The sequence below is a fragment of the Arachis stenosperma genome, chromosome 7, assembly GCF_014773155.1.
Source record: "Arachis stenosperma cultivar V10309 chromosome 7, arast.V10309.gnm1.PFL2, whole genome shotgun sequence".
Taxonomy (NCBI): domain Eukaryota; kingdom Viridiplantae; phylum Streptophyta; class Magnoliopsida; order Fabales; family Fabaceae; genus Arachis; species Arachis stenosperma.
In genome coordinates this window covers 21,375,660-21,393,458 of record NC_080383.1, presented here as the reverse complement: position 1 = coordinate 21,393,458, position 17,799 = coordinate 21,375,660, and the positions used below count along the sequence as shown (strand labels likewise).

The following is a 17,799-nucleotide window of genomic DNA, read 5'->3' as shown; positions in this document are numbered from 1 at the left end:
GCTATTTTCTGGGCTATGCACATGCTTGCTTTAATTATTTATTTGACCATCCTTTTATTCTCAAATGTGCTTTGTTAATATTTTCTGATATTGAAACTTGAAACTGATACATATTTTGGAACAAGTTTAGGATTATTACATAATCCAAATACTTTGACCATTTTGTCAGATTTTGCTAATGTGAAGTAATTTGTAGGTTGAATACTTAGTTGCCTAACATTTAAAAAATGAAGCGACTGGCATTTTTCTTATCCGACCAGAAAAGTTGTTATGACTTTCATGGAAGATTTTTTCAATTACAGGGGATTTGCTTAGTATACCTTAATAATAAAGAGGGCATTAAGTACAGAGTACAATCACATAGTACTACTAAGCACAGATCAAAGAAAATTTCCATCCACAAAAACAAATCAAATTCTATACGTAAATTATTTTACAAACAGATATTATAATCAAATTAACCTAAAATACACATATCGCACAAAATTACAAGAAAAAAAAAAAGTTTACGAAACAGAGAACCTTCGTCTTCTGGGCTTGGATAAGTCAACAGACATATCTTCAATGTGTGACGTGTCCTTAGAGCCCTGCTTAAACGGATTCAACTTGCCCAGTTTCTTCGACACAGCTGAGAAGAACGTGGGCTTCTTGGTGGGCCCAGGCCCAGAAGATGTCGTTCCCGGCCCATTCTTCTGCATATCTGAAATGTACATCTTCATCTTCATCAGCTCCGATCGCAACTCCTCGTTCTCCCTCACAAGTGACACGTCAGTATGCAGCTGCTGGTTCCTCGTCGTCGCTGCCGTTACTGAAGCAGTTTTCGGGGATGATTTCCGATCCTCCTCTGTGCCACTTCTTATCTTCAATTGGTCGTAGTAGAGCGCGTGGAGAACAATCTGTACCGGCAAACGCTTGTTCTGCGACGCGTGGACGCGTGCTTCGTATGACAGCTTCAGTGGATCCATCACGCTACACACTTTCTCCCTTTCAATCTCATCCAGGTTCGGATGCACCTGTAACACCAACAACGCGCGTGGAGTTAAACGGTTATTCAGTTAGTTAAACTGTTACTATAGTTTGTTATTTAATTACACTGTTATCTAGAGTAGTTAATTAAGTTCTAACGGTGCCGTTTAGGATCTGAAGCTTATTATCTACCTTGAGGTAGATATCCACGGCGCGGTAAATGTCATCATCGACTTTTCGCGCGTTTTTGGGGATGAGAACCGCGATGCCGTTGAACTTGGAGATGGTGAGATCGCCGTACGCGGCGATTTCGGCAAGGTAGACGTCGATGGTTTTGGCCACGCGGTGCATCGCGGCAGAGAAGTCTTCTCGGAATGTACCGGCACTGAACACCGACTCGCTCTTCTCCTTCTCCACGAATCCAGATATTATCCTTCGAACGCTGTCCAGATCGAGAAGCATCTCCCCGTCGTAGGTGAACGAGAGCACGAGGAGGTCATCGACGGTCACGTGCTCTAGGATCTCCGAGATCCGCTTCTCGAGCTCGCGCTTGCAGGAGCTTGAGGCGCAGAGGTAGATTGCGCAACGGAGGAGGCAGCAGAGGAAGTTGATTGGAAAAGCTGCTTTCTCGGAAGGGAAGAGAGAGACAATGGATTGGAGAATCTCGCGCTGCTCGGTCCTCGAATTGGAACTAGAATCGGAATCTGAAGAATCGCCGGGATCAGACAACTGGACTCCTGCCCCGCCACTTCGTCCGCCGGTCTGGTCGCGGACTAGCTCCCGGAGGGCGCGTTCTGTGTAGGTTATCAACGCACCGGCGAGGGTGAGGGTCTTGGCGCCACGCTGCTTCATGGCGGCGATGACTTTTCCAAATGAATCCACGTCGAGTCCCGCAAGCTCCTCCGTCCACCAGTTTGGTGGCGACCGGCATGGAAAACTTGCCTCGCTGCAGGCCTTGGAGCTTACAGCGTCGATGCAGCGGCTCCGGAGTTTGATTTCGTCAGCAAAGGGGAGGAGCTGCCGGCAGGATTTGAGTACGGCGACAGCGGCGGAGAGATTAGATAGTCCAACCTGAGTAAGGAAGTCCTCTGTCCTGCCGGCGAGGTTGCCGTCGCAGTAGTCATCAGTCATCTGAAGAAACTCGGCGGCGCAGCGGAGGGCGGCGACGTTATAAACTGTTATCTCAAAGTTGACGCCGTAGCAGAACTTCGCCGCCTTCTCGAAAATCTCGGAGCCTCCGGGAATATCTGAGAGATCAATTTTGGTAAGGTCACTTTCCTGTGCTTCAATTATCAGCTTTCTGAGGTAGTTGCTCTTCGCCACCAGCATGAACTGTAACACGTTATTACAATTTCAATTAATCAAAACCATAATTCAATCCATTTTCACATGAACAACATCATCATATAACACACAATTATTATAACAACAATATTTGTATGTCATGCATGGCTTTGTGCTTAGAAAACTCCAAAACCATGGTTGTTAGCAACTCAAACTCTGGTTCTTCATTTGAATCCAAATTTTGGTACCTTATGAAGAGAATAACTGGCTTCTCCAACTTCAACTATAACATCACTGGGGATTTCTTGAGAAAATATCCTGCAATAATTAAAATGAATTTGTGGTAACATTAGATTATGATATTATTAATTAATTGTGGAACAATTTGAAAATGGAGATGTAGTGGAGTGCGTTATACCATTGCCCAGTTCTCTCCATGGCAAGGGATTGTCTTCTATTGGGGTTTGAGGCCGCCATGAAGATGGTGTATATATAGCCTGGTTTTCTGGTTAGAGAGAGAGAGAGAACGAGAGAGAGAGAGAGAGAGAGAAACAGTAGTGGGTTAGAGGGTGGGGGTCTGGCTATTAATATAAAGGAGATTGTGGATGATCCTGTAGCTTTACTTCATTATTATGATTTTATCCTCATGCCATGAGCTTGTCACTATGGTCATTGTCTATGATGTTTTCTTCTCATAAAAGAGGAGTTGTGTTATCTAACTTGTTTTAACTTTTTCTGTTAAGTGATTATTCCTTATTTCCTTAATGTGTTCTACGCCAGTTCTTTTTCCTGCCCTACATATTGCTTTAGCAGCTTGCGGACAAGTGGGAATGAACTTGTTCAAGTTCAATTTTGACATTTTTCCCATTGACTGCATTTGCCACACGGGTAATCCCTTAATTTTGTTCCCTTTTTCTTTTAATCTTTTGCTCTTAAATAATTTACTGTTTACTGAACTGTTTAAAGGCCTAGTGGGTTCGAAAAATCTAAGTTCTCATGATTTGCCTAATGAAAAACAAAACCACTCTATCATATCTACACCAAAATTAACTATTATTAAAATAAAATACACATTAAAATATAAAATATATATTAAAAATAAATTAAATTATAATATATAAATACATAATAATTTATTTTAATTTATAGATAATCATTTTATTTTTTTTAAATATATTTTTTTCACACAATTTTTTTTACTAAAATAACCGAGTAGTTAAGAGGTAGCTTTTGTTTAGATGACAACCAAACCTTTTTGTCTATACACTATATCATGTTTCATTTGATTATATTTATGTGGATATTAAAATTAATTACTAATATAAAATATATATTAAAATATAAATATATATTAAAAATAAATTAAATTATATATATTATATATAAATATATTAATAATTAATTTTAGTAGTTAATTTTAGTATATAAATAATATTTTTTTAAAAAATAAGTATAAAAATTAATTTTTAATTAATTAATATTTTTTTAACTTTTATTTTTTTAAAATTTAAAATTTAAAATTATGAATTTGAGTTTAGAATTTTTGAAATTGAGCATTTAAAATTTAAATAAAAATATAATTTTAAAAAATAGTAAATTTCGGTTAAAGATTATTTTCTCTCTAATTGACCTCGTTTAAAAAATTATTTTGTTCATCTACGCAAAACCAAAACTTTTATCCAAATATTATTAAGTGCGGTTTAGCTACTTATTTCTTGTTAAAATTTATTATAACACAGGGAAAGGAAGGAAATAACTACGAGAATTCTTTACTGTAGTATAATAGAACTTTTTATTCATAGATATATATTATGACAGTTATAAATTGAAAAACTATTTCATATATAAATTTAATAAGAAATAAATGCATTTTGTATTAGTGATATGTACTCGTTTCTTTAGTTTATTTTTTATTGAATAACACTACTACTTAAATTCTAAAGAAGAGAAGCAAAAGAATACTGCTTTTTATTTTTAATATAAAAAAAGAGTGTTAGGAATGACAAATGACTAAATGAGTAACTAGGGAAACGCTGCATAAGTAACTAGGGCCAGTTGAGCCTTAGGAATGCTCACTACTACGACCAAGTAAACCTCTCAAGCACTCACACAGTCACACTCACACCAATACCACGACTAAAGACCCTGGGAAGAAAAAAGGCCTAAAACGTAGAAAACAATTTCAAGAGACATGCATGGATAAATTAAAGGGAGCTAGTCATGGTATTCATCAACTTTCAACTTACTCTTGATGAAAAAAATAATCATTTTCGTTTTTACCATAAATTTGCCATTGTTTTCTGTTAGTGCCTGGTATGCTATGCTCCATTACTATTTAGTGAAGGATAAACTATCAAAATTGCACCCAAATAATACTGAGAAAAATATATTTAAATTTTGTTATTGATAAAAATGATTTTAAATAATTTAAGAGCGTAATAAAAATATTCAAAAAGAATATTTTTTTTTTTTTTTTGTAAATGACAAACAATTTTTTCATTTAACAAATCACTTATACATTTGATCCAAAATTTTATAAAAATATTTAGATAATTATTTAAAAAATATACATAAAAATTGAATAAAAATTTGATTTCTATAATTTTTTTAAAGTATTATTAGTTGTTAATAAAAAAATTATAAAAAAATATATACTTAGCAAAAAATTACTAATTTTTAAAGATGAAATATCTTATTTTTCTAATCATATTTATAAAAAATCGTATTAAAATTTAATTTTTATAACATTTTTGGAGAATGTATATTTCCTGTTGAGATTTTTGTCATATTTAAAATTATTTAAAGATGTATTTATCGATAATAAAATTAGAGTATATTTTTATCAATAATAAAATTATTTGAGTATATTTTTTATGGTTTATTCTTTACAAAAAAAAAAAGTCATTCTCAAAGGGAGACAAATAAGAACAACGCACGCGTTTACTTTAACCCTGTGTGGCTGTGTGATCATTTTCGTGGGTCATTTAAGATGAAGGTACCTGGTACCTTGAATGTAGAAATCCACCTCAATACAATTTGACAATTGGGCTAACAAACTGTTAATCCATTTATTATTATATATGTTGATGTTTGAAACTTTGAATGATGGGGAAATTAGATGTAAAAAATGAGTTCTAAAAAACTTGTTTGATATATCTTTCTGACAATAAGCAAAAACATGTGTGTAGACGTAGTAAATTTCCTTTATTTAAAAAAAAAAAATGAACCAACACTCAATATATAAAAAGATATTTGTCATTTCTTCTCAACATAATTTGTGTCAATATCTTAGTTATTATTTTGACACAAAAATATATTCATGTGAATAATCATTATAAATTCATAGCACCTTTGTTAGGAATAGAGAAACTATATTTGCACAATTTTTTGTATATATTTTTCTTTTTGTATTTTTTTATGGTACAAAAGATTTTTTTTCTCACTTAATTTTTATTTTTTTTAATACTAAAAATGAAAAATATATAAAAGAAGTATACATAAAAATGATGCATATAATATTTTAATTAATAATAGCGTATTTTATTTATTTATTTATCTATTTATTATTCTGGTTGGGATAGAAATAAATTTGAATTCAAATAACGTATATTACATAAACTTAGCACTGTTGACCTAATGGCTTAATTTGTTTATCAAAATACAGAAGGGGGGAAATAAGTTAAATACAGTTTATATTCAAATTAAATAAAAGAAAATTAATTATATATTAAGCTGTGAAAATGGTCTTATAATAATAATAATAATAATAATAATAATAATAATAATAATAATAATAATAATAATAATAATGGATATAATTTGAAAAAATAAGAATATAACCAATAATCAAATAGATTTTAGACATGTAGATTTTGCATCTTTGCTTATAATACTACTGTTCATACATTGACCTAACACTAAGGTTCAAGTCCAAATAAGTTAAAAAGGCTCAATCCTAAAATTGGGCCTTCGCCAATAACTAACATTTTTCAAAGAGGTCGGGCTCACACAGGTTCCTCTCCAAAGAAGTCGGGATCGAAGAATATCTGACAAATAACACTTATTCAAATAAGTAACTGCCCTTAAAATTTCTCAATCCACTTTCAGGAACCATATCTCAACTTCTCTAAGATAAAGGGATGGTTACCCACCTTAAAAGGTGGAACTACTCTAACGGTAGTTATTGGTTCACTACTATAAATACCCTGACACCCCTCAGGTATCTATAAATTTTAATACTCTATAAATCTGTAAAGCTCTTTGCTGACTTAGGCATCGGAGTGTCTTTACAGATACCACCCCATTTTTTCATACGCACAAGTTGGACGGCGACTCCCTAACGCGAACCTAGTCGGAGACCTCCTCCTTCAGACGATTGGGCTAGGCTTACGAGTCCAGCCCATTAATTTCCAGTTATCCATCGTAACAACTATATATTGAAATTTTCGGATATCTAATTTTTTTTATGAGTTGTTGATTAAATTTTGTTGTTATAAGCCATGATAATATGAGAAATATTAATTCATTGGTATTTTTACGGTTTACTTTGCATTTGTGAATTGTTGATTAATTTTCTAATAGTATATATAACATAATGATAATAAATGTAATTAAGAAAAAGTTATATAGTTGAAGTCAAAGAGGAAATAAATAAGGGTGGTGGTCATTGAGAAAGCGTAGAAGCATGCATTATTAGGTATTTAGGTTGGGGGGTAGGAGATAGGGATGGGACGTGGAATGCATGGGAACAAGGATTGGAATGGAAAAAGAAGGGAAGATGCATGGATCATTACTAATTACTCATTACTCATTGCTCATTAGGAATGGGTCATTTCTCATTGTATTAGTGGTAGGGCTCCGCTCCTTTCGTGATGTCTCTGCCACTCGAAAACCGAGTGGCTGTGACTCGTCCAATGCTCATACTAGGACACAGAGCAGACACGTCATCATGCTTGCCAACACGGAGTGACGTGGGGCCCATTGTCTGTCACTTGGGGAGAATTTCTTACGTGAATCACGGATTACTCACATGAATTCTTTATCTACCCCGGCAACAGGAACAATGTAGAGACATTTCACCTGAAAAAGTAATTATTTTTTAAAGTCTCAATCTTTGCTTTATATTCAATTATTTCCCATTTTCTTTTACACGGAGGTGTAGTTTATGGTGGTTCTGATTATTGTAATTATATAATTTGGTCATATTTTTATTTTTAATTTCTAAATTAAATGATAATTTTATTTTTAAATTTAAAAATGTTATTTTAATTTTAGTCAAAATTATATAACTATCATAATTAGTTATCATAACGACAAGTATTATAACATGTATAAGAAGGTGAAAACTCATGTGAAATCGATTTTACGTGAAGTTGATATTTGAGGGCCGTTAAATAAAAATTTAATAAAATCAATCAAATCATCTAACGACTGTCAGATATCAACTTCACGCAAAATCGACTGCAGTTGAATTTTCACCGTATAAAAATATTTTCTCCATAAAACATGTCATCATCATCTACGTAGTATGTTATAAGTTATAACCATATGTTTCGATCATTGCACTTAATACAATAAAAAGAAGAAAGCAACTGTTGCTTGCTGGAGCCTGGGGAGATCCAGGATAAGGAATTTCCTGCAAAAGCTATTTTAAGTTTTATACTATAATACGACTATACAGAGCATGATGGTGGGTAGAGCAGAATTTGAGAATTTCTAGCTCTCCGATCCGTTGGTTAACCACATAGAGAGATCAAGCATTATACTTGGCTAGCCAATGATAGATACGTATCGCACTAGTGTTTTGTTGTCCACTCCCGTTGAAGTAACAGATATCCTATCCCCGGATACAAATTAAAGTGTTTTGGACTTTAGCGGCTTCACAGCACAGAATTATCAATAATTGAACAAGCTCTCATTGCCTATTTTTCAGGTACGATATTTCATTCCATTTTTGACACGATTATTGCTTTCTCATTACTATTTATATCTAACAAATCACTGACATACGTATTATAATTGGAAAATCTTTATTACCTTCACTACCACATTTTATATCTATTGCAACATATTTTCAAAACAACACTTTAAAAGAGTGGCCTAAAATAAAAATAGACAACACTTTATACTAATTGCTAGTAAATAGAGCTATTACAACATATTTTTAACCAACATATTATAAGTGATATCTTAGATAAATTAAAAGACACTTAACAAGTGTTGCTCTATCAAATATATAAGACAATTATTATAAAGTCAATATGTTACATTTTATAAGTGTTGTCTTTAAATTTATTTTAAACTTCGTTTCTTAAGTGTTGCCTAAAATTTTTAATACCTCTCTCAGAAATAAATCTTATAATTGGTACATAATTTAGATTTGCTTCCCAGTATCCAGTTCTCCACCGATTTTGAAATAAAACGAATCCAACTTAGCAGGAAATAATAGAAGTATTTCTCAAACGAGAACGAGCAAGGAAAGGGGCTAGGTTTAGGGTTCTACATTGTGCTGGAAAAAGTGAGCACGGTAATGGGAAGGGACACGAAGAATGACGAAGAGAACGAGAGAAAGGGAGATCCAGCATCGAAGAAGGAAGAGGAGAAATATGGAGAAGGCGACAATGGAGAAAGAAGTCGCCACCGCCGCTTCCTGCACCTCTAGAGCTATCTCTGCCCTGCGCTGCTGTTGTCGTTTCTAACTTGCGCTGCCGGATCCGTCGCTGTTGTAATCCCTCTTCTCTGCCTTGCGCTGCCTGAGCCGTCTCTGGTCATCGTCGCTGCTCGATGGTTCTCGTCGGCTCATCAATGCCTCACGTCCTCGCTGCTCTGCCTGAACCGTCTCTACTGTATTTCTCACTGCTCGCTGCAATCATGTCTCAGGTTAGGGTTTTTTCTCCTCCGTAATCTTAGGAAGCTAATTCTATTATCATATTGAGGAAATTGAGGAATGTGTTTAGGATGTATATATGTTTTTTGAGAAGGTCTAGTGTATGTGCTTATTGAATATGCTTTTTCGAGTCGCTAGCATATAATGCTATGCTTTGACGTTCAAGGCCCAAACATGTTCAGAAACAACTGTATGTACTGTGTATTTTTCCTTTTCTTTCTATTTTCACTTTCATCATTATGATGTGCGTCTTTTCTGAGTTTCTTGTGCTGAATTTTCAATGTTTTCCCTAGCTTGTGGTCAGTACGGGCAACCGTAGAAGCTTTCAAAGTTGCTGATGCTCCTGCCAAGGTTTTCGTTCTTTTGATGGAAAACAGTCAAAACACTGAGGAGATTTTTCCATTTTACACACAGATCCTCCAGTTCCAGGCTCAGTGGTATTAATTTCTTAAATTCAAGCTAAGTGATATACATATAGTGGTATTAATTTCTTAAATTCAATCATGATTAACAATAAATGCAAAAATGAATAAAGTGCTATGTGTATATGCAGGTCTATATTGTGTATATAGGGGAGAAGAAGAAGAATAATTGGGATGAAATTTCCACACAGTCATTGCATCATTCCATGTTACTAGAGGTTCATGAGAGGTTATATAAACTTATGTACCTATTAATTGTTGGCTGAAAATGCTTCCAATTCAATCAATTTATTGCTAGGTTTTTCACAATGCTTCTAATTACCTTCACTTTTTTCTTTTTCTCTGCCTAACTAAACTTACTTTTTTAGGGAGGAGGAAGAGGTTGATAGATTCAACAAAGTTCAAGAGAGTTTCTTTACAAGTTCTTCAACTCTCAGTATACTTGAATTCATGTTAGTGTTCAAAACTATTATACTTAGAACTTTCATGAAAATAAAGCAATTAGTGATGTGTTCTGTGCAGTAGAGATTCTTTTTCTCTCTATTTCTTACATTGATAAATTCCTATCTATAAACTCTGCTTCTCCATGCTCGGTGTTTCAGTTTATCGGTGTTTCTTCCATGCTCATTGCATCGTAGGCATTCATTCAACGCTTTTCTTTATGGTATATCTTATCAAACTTCATAATTCTAATTAATTAATTAATTATTATTTTTTTCAATTCTCAATGTTCAGGAAGTATGAGGAAATTAACCATTGAATGTGCAGGAATTCTGCTACATCACTGAAGATACATACACGAAAAACAAAGGAATTCTCTCTCTGGAACTTTGTCTGCAGCAATTGGAAACCTAACAAATCTTCGTCAAGTGTGAGGACTCAGAACAAATCTTCTTTCCAATTTTGCATTCATATTTGTCCCTTTCAATGCTTCTTTTTTCCGTAGCTAAGCTTTCAACTTTTTTCTTCTACAAACACTACATGTTTATCTTATTTTTCTTCTTGTTTTGGTTATTACAATTACTAGTTTCTAAGTAGTGCTTGTCCTTATGTGTATTCACCTCAACATCTTTCTTTTTCTTTTTCTGTTCCAGTATTCCTTTAGTTTTTGTTTTCATATCTGTAGTATTGGAGTTTGTATCACCTTCTGAGAAACCTAAGCATAATTCTCCACATTATGGGTAGGTTATTGCAGAACAACAATATCTCAGGTCAAATTCTGCCAGAGCTTGGAACCCTTCCAAAGCTTCAGACATTGGATCTTTCCAATAATTGATTCTCTAGGGTGATTCCTTCCACTCTCGGCCAATTAGATAGTCTCCAATACCTGTGAGTAGTTTCTTATTTTGTTTTTCCTTTTATTATCATTTTTAAGGAGTAAATTGATTTATTAATTTTGTTACTAATTGTGAGTAGTTAATGCAAATAAGTAAAAATTAAACAAAGGTATTTAGATGAAAATGATATGATGATAAAGGTAATATAGTAGATCTTTCTTTGTTGCTTTTAGATTCTCATGCCCACCCCAGCCCAGGTCAGGTCAGATCAGCGAGCCCCATGAATGAATGAATGAATTGAAGGAAAGAAAGGTTCAAAGTGGGGCTGGGATAGAGAAAGCTTGGTGTCTTTTTATACGGTTATGGAAAGGACTCTGATATTATTTTCTGGTCTCTTTCTCAGGTTTGACCCAGCAGAAAGGACGCCATCTATAATTAAAAGGAAGCACAGCAAATCGAAAGGACGCCATCATTTGACCCAGCAGAAAAAGCAAGAGATTAAGGAAGCTTCTGAGTTATTTGACACTGATGGCTCAAGTATTTTGCATTCTATCTATAATCAAAATAGTAATGACTATACTTTAATGTATATTTTAAAATGCTAATACTGTAATTTATAGGTATTATTGATGCCATGGTGCTGAATGTTGCCATGAGGTATGTTTTATCTTTCACAAGATTAAAATTTTTAGTAATACTTCTTGGCTATGTAGTCTTCATAACAAAATATCATCTTTTTCAGGGCCCTAAGGTTCGAGATGACAGAAGAGGTATTATTAGCTATATGCTCAATTATGTGTTCCTTACTTATGGTTGAATGGAGTTTCGTAAGAGAAAGTGGTTTGTCTATAGTGCTGTATGAGACATCATCTTGTCATTCTTTCACAAGAATATAACACAGAATCAGAAGAAGATAATTCTGAAGACAACTTTGAATGATTTATACTTTTTTCCTTCATTACACTAAATAGTAAGGAAGTGGAAGTGGAATGAAAGATGTATCACTTTTTTATATATGTGTCTTATGGCATGCCCTCTTGTTTATTTCTATTAAATAGATAGTCTTCTTTTTTTATTAACATACTGCAAAAACAGCCCTCTTGTGATTAATTTTATTTCCTTTTTATTTTAAGGTTCTAATAGAATATGTTTATTTTGTTTTATTTCAGAAATACAATGGAAACAAGAACTACTCCAAAGCAGAGAAAACTGGTAAAACAGTATCATTGGCCTCTGCATTTTCCTTGTTTTGTCCACAAATTTCTGTAGGTTCCAACAGCAGTGATCTTGATTCACCCACACATGTGAAGGTGAATGTTGAAGTTAATGATTTGAGGTTTGTTTTTGCATTATCTCTATAAATCATGAATGGTAATGTCTAAGTGGTTTAGAAGATGGTGTTATCTGCATAATATAAGGTTATTCTCCACATGTATTCAATGGGGCAGCAAATCACTGACTCATACTATCAAATGGAGTTTATGCACAATTTCTAGTTTGCATTTTATTTATAATGGAGATTATGTTTTATCACTTGAAAAAAAAAAGAAGAAAAGTAAAAACAACGGAGTTTATGTACAACTTCTAGTTTGCATGTGATTGTAGTCATATATTTTTGGCAATTTCCATGAATAACTCAAATCTTTTCCCCTTTTGTCCTCCTTTTGATTTCTTCCTTTTTGATATCTGACTCCAGCAATCTCTAAATTACCCTTCTCTTTTATTTTTGACAATATTATATTGTTGTTCTTGCTTTTATATCCGTGTATAGCCTGAGGAAATTTTCAGGATTTTGATAGTTAAGTGTTCGATACGGAATAATACTTGAAAACATTGTTGCTTTTTATATCACTTACTGTCCAAGTTTTCTGCATTTTTTTATGTAACTTTTTGTATCAACATAACATATATTTATATGCAGATCCTGGAGCCAAGCATGAGGCCGGATACGGTGCTTTTTTTATTGTGCACAAATTTATTTATTAATTAAAATAATTACACATGTATGAACAAAAAATTTATTGTAAATTTTTTTTTGTATTTTTTATTACAAAAATAACTTTTATTTTTGCCAAAAAGGCACCCTTCTATTAGTTGCATATTTTGAATATTAGACAACATTTGTATGGTTGCATATCCAAAAGAAAGGGCAACACTTGTATAGGTTGCATATCCAAAAGAAAAGGCAATACTTTTAAAGGTTGCATATTCAAAACTAATAAGCAACACTTCAAAGGATTGCAAATTCAAATTTATAAGCAACATGTAAAAGGGTTGCATTTTTTGGCAAATAGGCAACACTTTTTAGTAGTGGCCAAAATATGAGAGAAAAGATAACATTGTAAAAGTATTGTTTTAAACACACCTCTGAAGTATTGTTGTTTTTCAACCAAAGGCAATACTTACTAAGTGTTGTCCTCAAAAGCGTTGCTTTTGAAATAAAAAAGTGTTGCCTTGATCTAAGGCAACGCCGCATATGCAACGCCCCCCAAAAACGTTGCCTTAGGTCCAAAAGTGTTGCCATAGATCAAAAGCAACCTTTTGTCAGCTTTTAGACAACACTTTTTAAATGTTGTCCCAATCTAAAAATGTTGTAGTGCTTACACATAAATTTATCTGTAATAAAAGTTAAAAAAGTATATGGTACTAATATACTATTTGTTAATTTATTGCCAATAATAATTAATATCAAAAACACTTCCATTAAAAGGCATATGTATAAAGAGATATATTCTAGAGATACATCCATAAAGACACTTTGATTAGACATCGCCATAAAAAAGATATTTTCATTAAGAAAAAGTATGAGGGAACAATAGACTTACTGTACAAGGCATACAACGTGGGTTTAATTAAAATTAAAAATAAATCATGGGTTATTAATTAATTTTTTATTTGAAATTTGAAATTAATAGAATTACTCTTAATTATAGAAACAAATCAAATAATTAGGTTAGAACGAGAATCTCTCTCCCCGCGTCATCTCCTCCTTGATCAAGCGGCTGCCCCATACGTATATTTCCAACTCTCATAGCAATCCACTGCCCAGCATTACGTCCTTTTGTTTGGCTTTCTCCTTCGTCTACCATCGAACAGTCCACAATCAGCGCCGCCCTCTCCTCCGCACAGAACGCACCCGATTTTGACTCATTCAGAATGGCAGAATCGCAAGAAGAACGTGTTTCAAGCGAGGGTCCTCCTTTATGCACATCACCTTGCCAAAATTCATTAATGGAGGTCGATATAGTTGAACCGTTAGTTTGTGTAGCCTCTGACGTTTCAGAAAATTTACCAGACGAACTAGAAAATTTAGCCGGTGATGTCGCAGGCCACAGTCACAAGTCGAACAAGGTGAGTAATTAGGATCCTCAAATTCTGCCATGGATGTTTATTTTGAGTGTAATTTTTATGTTTAGTCACAATGTAAATGAGTTCTTTAATTGTATGGTTATTGAAACATGCAAGTGTAATCGATGAGTTGAGATGCAAAGAAATTTATGTTTGTTTTATATTTAATGGTATCATTACATGCATTGAGGATTAGATGAAATTAATTAATTATTGCATGTTTCTACGATTATATCCAGAAAGCATATTTTCGTATGTGTTTTTTTATATGAATGTAGCTGTCTTCATGTTAAATGACATCTTTATTTGCTAATCATCCTATCTCAGACTTATGTGCTTATATGGATGATGGGATATCATAATTTAATTTTTTGGTATGCTTATATGAATTCATTTTTATCTAAGGTGTGCGTATATTATCCCTACATGATGATCATGTAAGTATATAAAATAGATAACCATAGGGTGATGCAGTGGCTAAATTTGTTTACTGAATTGAAATGAATGCTACTTGTATTTGCAACATGCTAACCATGAAATGCTTATATGAGTGTTGTAATCATGTAATGATATGGTAATATGCTCACTGCATATTTTTTAGTTATATGCTCATATGCTTCGTGCATGTTATTTTAATATTTTTCATGCTTATGGGATTATATGGTTATGTTTATGCTGAATTTACATAGATTAACCAATTATGAAGTTATTTGAGTGGTTTATAATGAATGATGTGCTTATGTTCTTCCTGCATCCGAAGAAAAGAGTGTGTGTATGTAAATATACATTAAAATAATTTTGTTTATGGAGTGAAAAAAGAAGCCACTAAAGGGTGATTAAAGCCCTTAAATAATAGCCAAAATGGAGTAAATAATTCCTCATGATTTTCATTGAATAAAAAAAATAAAGGGAAAAAATTAATTAAATAATACATGAAATGAATACTATAGAGATGTCGTGTCAGTTGATAGCACGTACAGTACAAATAGGTACATAGTAGCTAAGTTGGTGTTTTTTCCTACTCTTTATAAAACGCTATTCGATCGTGATTGGCATTTCTTACATCTGGTTGGTTTTTCTGGTAGGCATGGATTACCATTTGTGTCGTTCGTGGGGGTCAACCACCATGGTAAGTCAACCCTTCTCGGTTGTGCTTTGTTGGGGAATGAAGAAATCGAAAGTTATGAGTGGGTTTTTAGCCAATGGGTGAAGTGCATGGGAACTACTCCAAAGTGTATTATAACCGATCAATGTCGATCTCTTTACCGTGCAATCAAAAATACTTTACCCGACATACGCCACCGGTGGTGCATCTGGCATATTATGAATAAGTTACCTTCCAAGCTTGGGGGTTACCGCCGGTACGGAGCTTTATACGGTGACCTAAATGATATTGTGTGGAACTCTCGGACGGAGGAGTCATTTGAAGATGACTGGACTGATTTTATAGATGAGTACAACTTACATAACAACACATGGCTGTCAGGTTTGTTACTATACGATTACCTTTCACGCTTTAATTGCAATTGGTCGGCATCTGAATGTTTAGTTTATCAGTAATTTTGGATGACAATTAGTTGGATGTTCATTATAGCAAACATTTGGATGTTTAATATATCAGTGATTGTGAATGGTCATTTCTCATGTGTAGTAATATGTTTGGTGTAAGCTTTCTATGCTTAATTTGAGATTATTTATTTCTTGTAGATTTGTATGATGACCGACGCATGTGGGTCCCAATATATTTCAAGGGTGAATTTTGGGCATCAATACGGAGTACGCAAAGGAGTGAGAGCATGCACGCATTCTACGGTGGATACTTATCCAGTAAAACTAGCTTGGTTCAATTTGTTCATGAATATGACAATGTGCTTGGAGTCAAGGAGTAGAGGAAACTGGAGGATGATGCTGCAGACTCGAGGGGGTCATCCCTTGTGCAACGACCTCGCTTATGGAGAAACAGTTTCAACTAGAGTATACCACGAGCATTTTTAGGGATGTTCAAATTGAGTTTGTGAAGAAGGCTAACTGCAGAGTTTCTGCAATTGATGAACAGGGTCCATTGGTCTACGTGAAGGTGGAAGAGGAGAAACTACTCAATGATACTATTCTATGCGTTCCGTACGATGTTCACTCTGACCGTTCCACACAGGAGCTTCGTTGTGAGTGCAATCTCTTTGAGAGTTCAGGTGTGTTGTGCTGTCACTGTCTTGAAGTGTTCCATTCGTATAAAGTGTACAAAGTACCTTCTTGTTATGTTCTTCCTCGATGGAGCAAGAAAATAAAGCGCAAGCATATATATGTCAAAAGTAGCCATGATGTCAGTCGGTCGGATGAGAGTCATGTTGCATTCAGGGGACTGTGTGCACACTTCTATAATGTTGCCCAAGAGTTCGTCGATGACGATGAAGAAACAGCATTGCTGCATGTTGCTTTGGAAGAAACAAGGGCCAAGTTGGCTGCGCACCGTGCCAAAAAGAGGTCCGAGAGCATGGCAGAGACTCAGACCAACATTGGCTCACAGAGTTCGAACGATGTCGATGTTGATGACATCCAAGCCCCATCGAAGGTCACCACAAAGGGCAGGCCAAAGAGTAAGAGGCTCGGCTCTGCCCTTGAGAAGTCCATCAAGAATTCAAGACGGAGAAAACAAAAGAATTCACCCCCGGTATATCTTTGGCTTAATCTCAATGTTTATTGCTTATTTGGTATAGTACTATCCTAGAACGTAACTATTTGGACTTTTTCTTTTTTTTTGGCAGGTGGTTCGTCCGCACACACTTCAAGATATAAACCATTGTGCTGTTTCTAGCCTGAATGGTCCCGAACAAGCCGGTGGTTTTATGTCTTTGTTAAGCTCCTTCAACAAAAAGTGGGATTAGTTGGACGAGGTTGTGAGATTGTATATTTTCTCATCTCTGTGTTTTTAGGATTCATGTTAGTTTCAAGGTTCTAAGGCAGCTGTTGCAAAGGTCCATATGTTATTAATTGCAAGAACCTTTTTTTCATTAGCTAGAACAAACCATTTTACTATTTTTATTTCGTGTATACTTAATGCATAGCGAGTATATTCGGTGGTTATTCTGTAATATACCAGATAGTTTAATAAAGTTGTACCTTATTTCTACATGCTTCACTGTATAATTTTTCGGTACGTAGCTGTTCGTTATATACACTGTTTACAAGTATTCTTAATGATCTAAAGTGGATGTTCATTCCCATAGGTAATCAGATGTTCATTTTTACTCTAAGCATGGATGGTTACTGATTAGTACTCGTCTATGTTGCACTTGGTTGTTATGTTTTGAATTTTATCTAGTTAAACTGGATGTGTAGTATAGTAAGGTATCGGATGTTCAGTTTAGCTATATTGGTGGATGGTTAGTTGTCACCTATTTCAACATGCACAATTATGCCAACTGTACCAAACAACCTTGATAAATCCGGGATTCTAATATATAGAAAAAGATAGATAATTTTTAGGTAACATAACCAATAAATCAATGTACTGTAGAAAAACAAAAGATGTCCTGGAATCAAGTTTTTCTAATTTGACAAAAACAAATCCCTAAGCATCTCAGCAGTATGTAAACTCAGTACAATGTGGTAGTTCAAT

General features: G+C 34.2%; 3 protein-coding genes and 1 long non-coding RNA gene across 4 annotated transcripts; 3 read left to right on the top strand and 1 right to left on the bottom strand.

The window, feature by feature from the left end:
• Positions 1-396: 396 nt before the first annotated feature.
• LOC130941252 (root phototropism protein 2-like) lies at positions 397-2,862 on the bottom strand. Its single transcript, XM_057869684.1, has 4 exons — positions 2,669-2,862; positions 2,499-2,568; positions 1,159-2,298; positions 397-1,013 (listed from the first exon to the last, which is right to left on the bottom strand). Exons 1-4 carry the CDS (start codon positions 2,725-2,727, stop codon positions 507-509), a joined length of 1,776 nt encoding a protein of 591 aa, XP_057725667.1. The 5' UTR covers positions 2,728-2,862; the 3' UTR covers positions 397-506.
• Positions 2,863-9,449: 6,587 nt separating this feature from the next.
• On the top strand, positions 9,450-11,605 carry LOC130941253 (uncharacterized). Its single transcript, XR_009070605.1, has 9 exons — positions 9,450-9,573; positions 9,690-9,787; positions 9,927-10,010; positions 10,161-10,222; positions 10,327-10,429; positions 10,744-10,887; positions 11,239-11,372; positions 11,456-11,492; positions 11,578-11,605. It is a non-coding gene; the product is annotated as an uncharacterized LOC130941253 (long non-coding RNA).
• Positions 11,606-11,652: 47 nt separating this feature from the next.
• On the top strand, positions 11,653-16,072 carry LOC130939546 (protein FAR1-RELATED SEQUENCE 6-like). Its single transcript, XM_057867644.1, has 4 exons — positions 11,653-11,691; positions 12,005-12,171; positions 15,269-15,669; positions 15,891-16,072. Exons 1-4 carry the CDS (start codon positions 11,653-11,655, stop codon positions 16,070-16,072), a joined length of 789 nt encoding a protein of 262 aa, XP_057723627.1.
• Positions 16,073-16,134: 62 nt separating this feature from the next.
• LOC130939545 (protein FAR1-RELATED SEQUENCE 2-like) lies at positions 16,135-17,065 on the top strand. Its single transcript, XM_057867643.1, has 2 exons — positions 16,135-16,851; positions 16,946-17,065. The coding sequence occupies exons 1-2, from the start codon at positions 16,135-16,137 to the stop codon at positions 17,063-17,065; spliced, it is 837 nt and encodes a 278-aa protein (XP_057723626.1).
• The last annotated feature ends 734 nt before the right edge of the window (positions 17,066-17,799 follow it).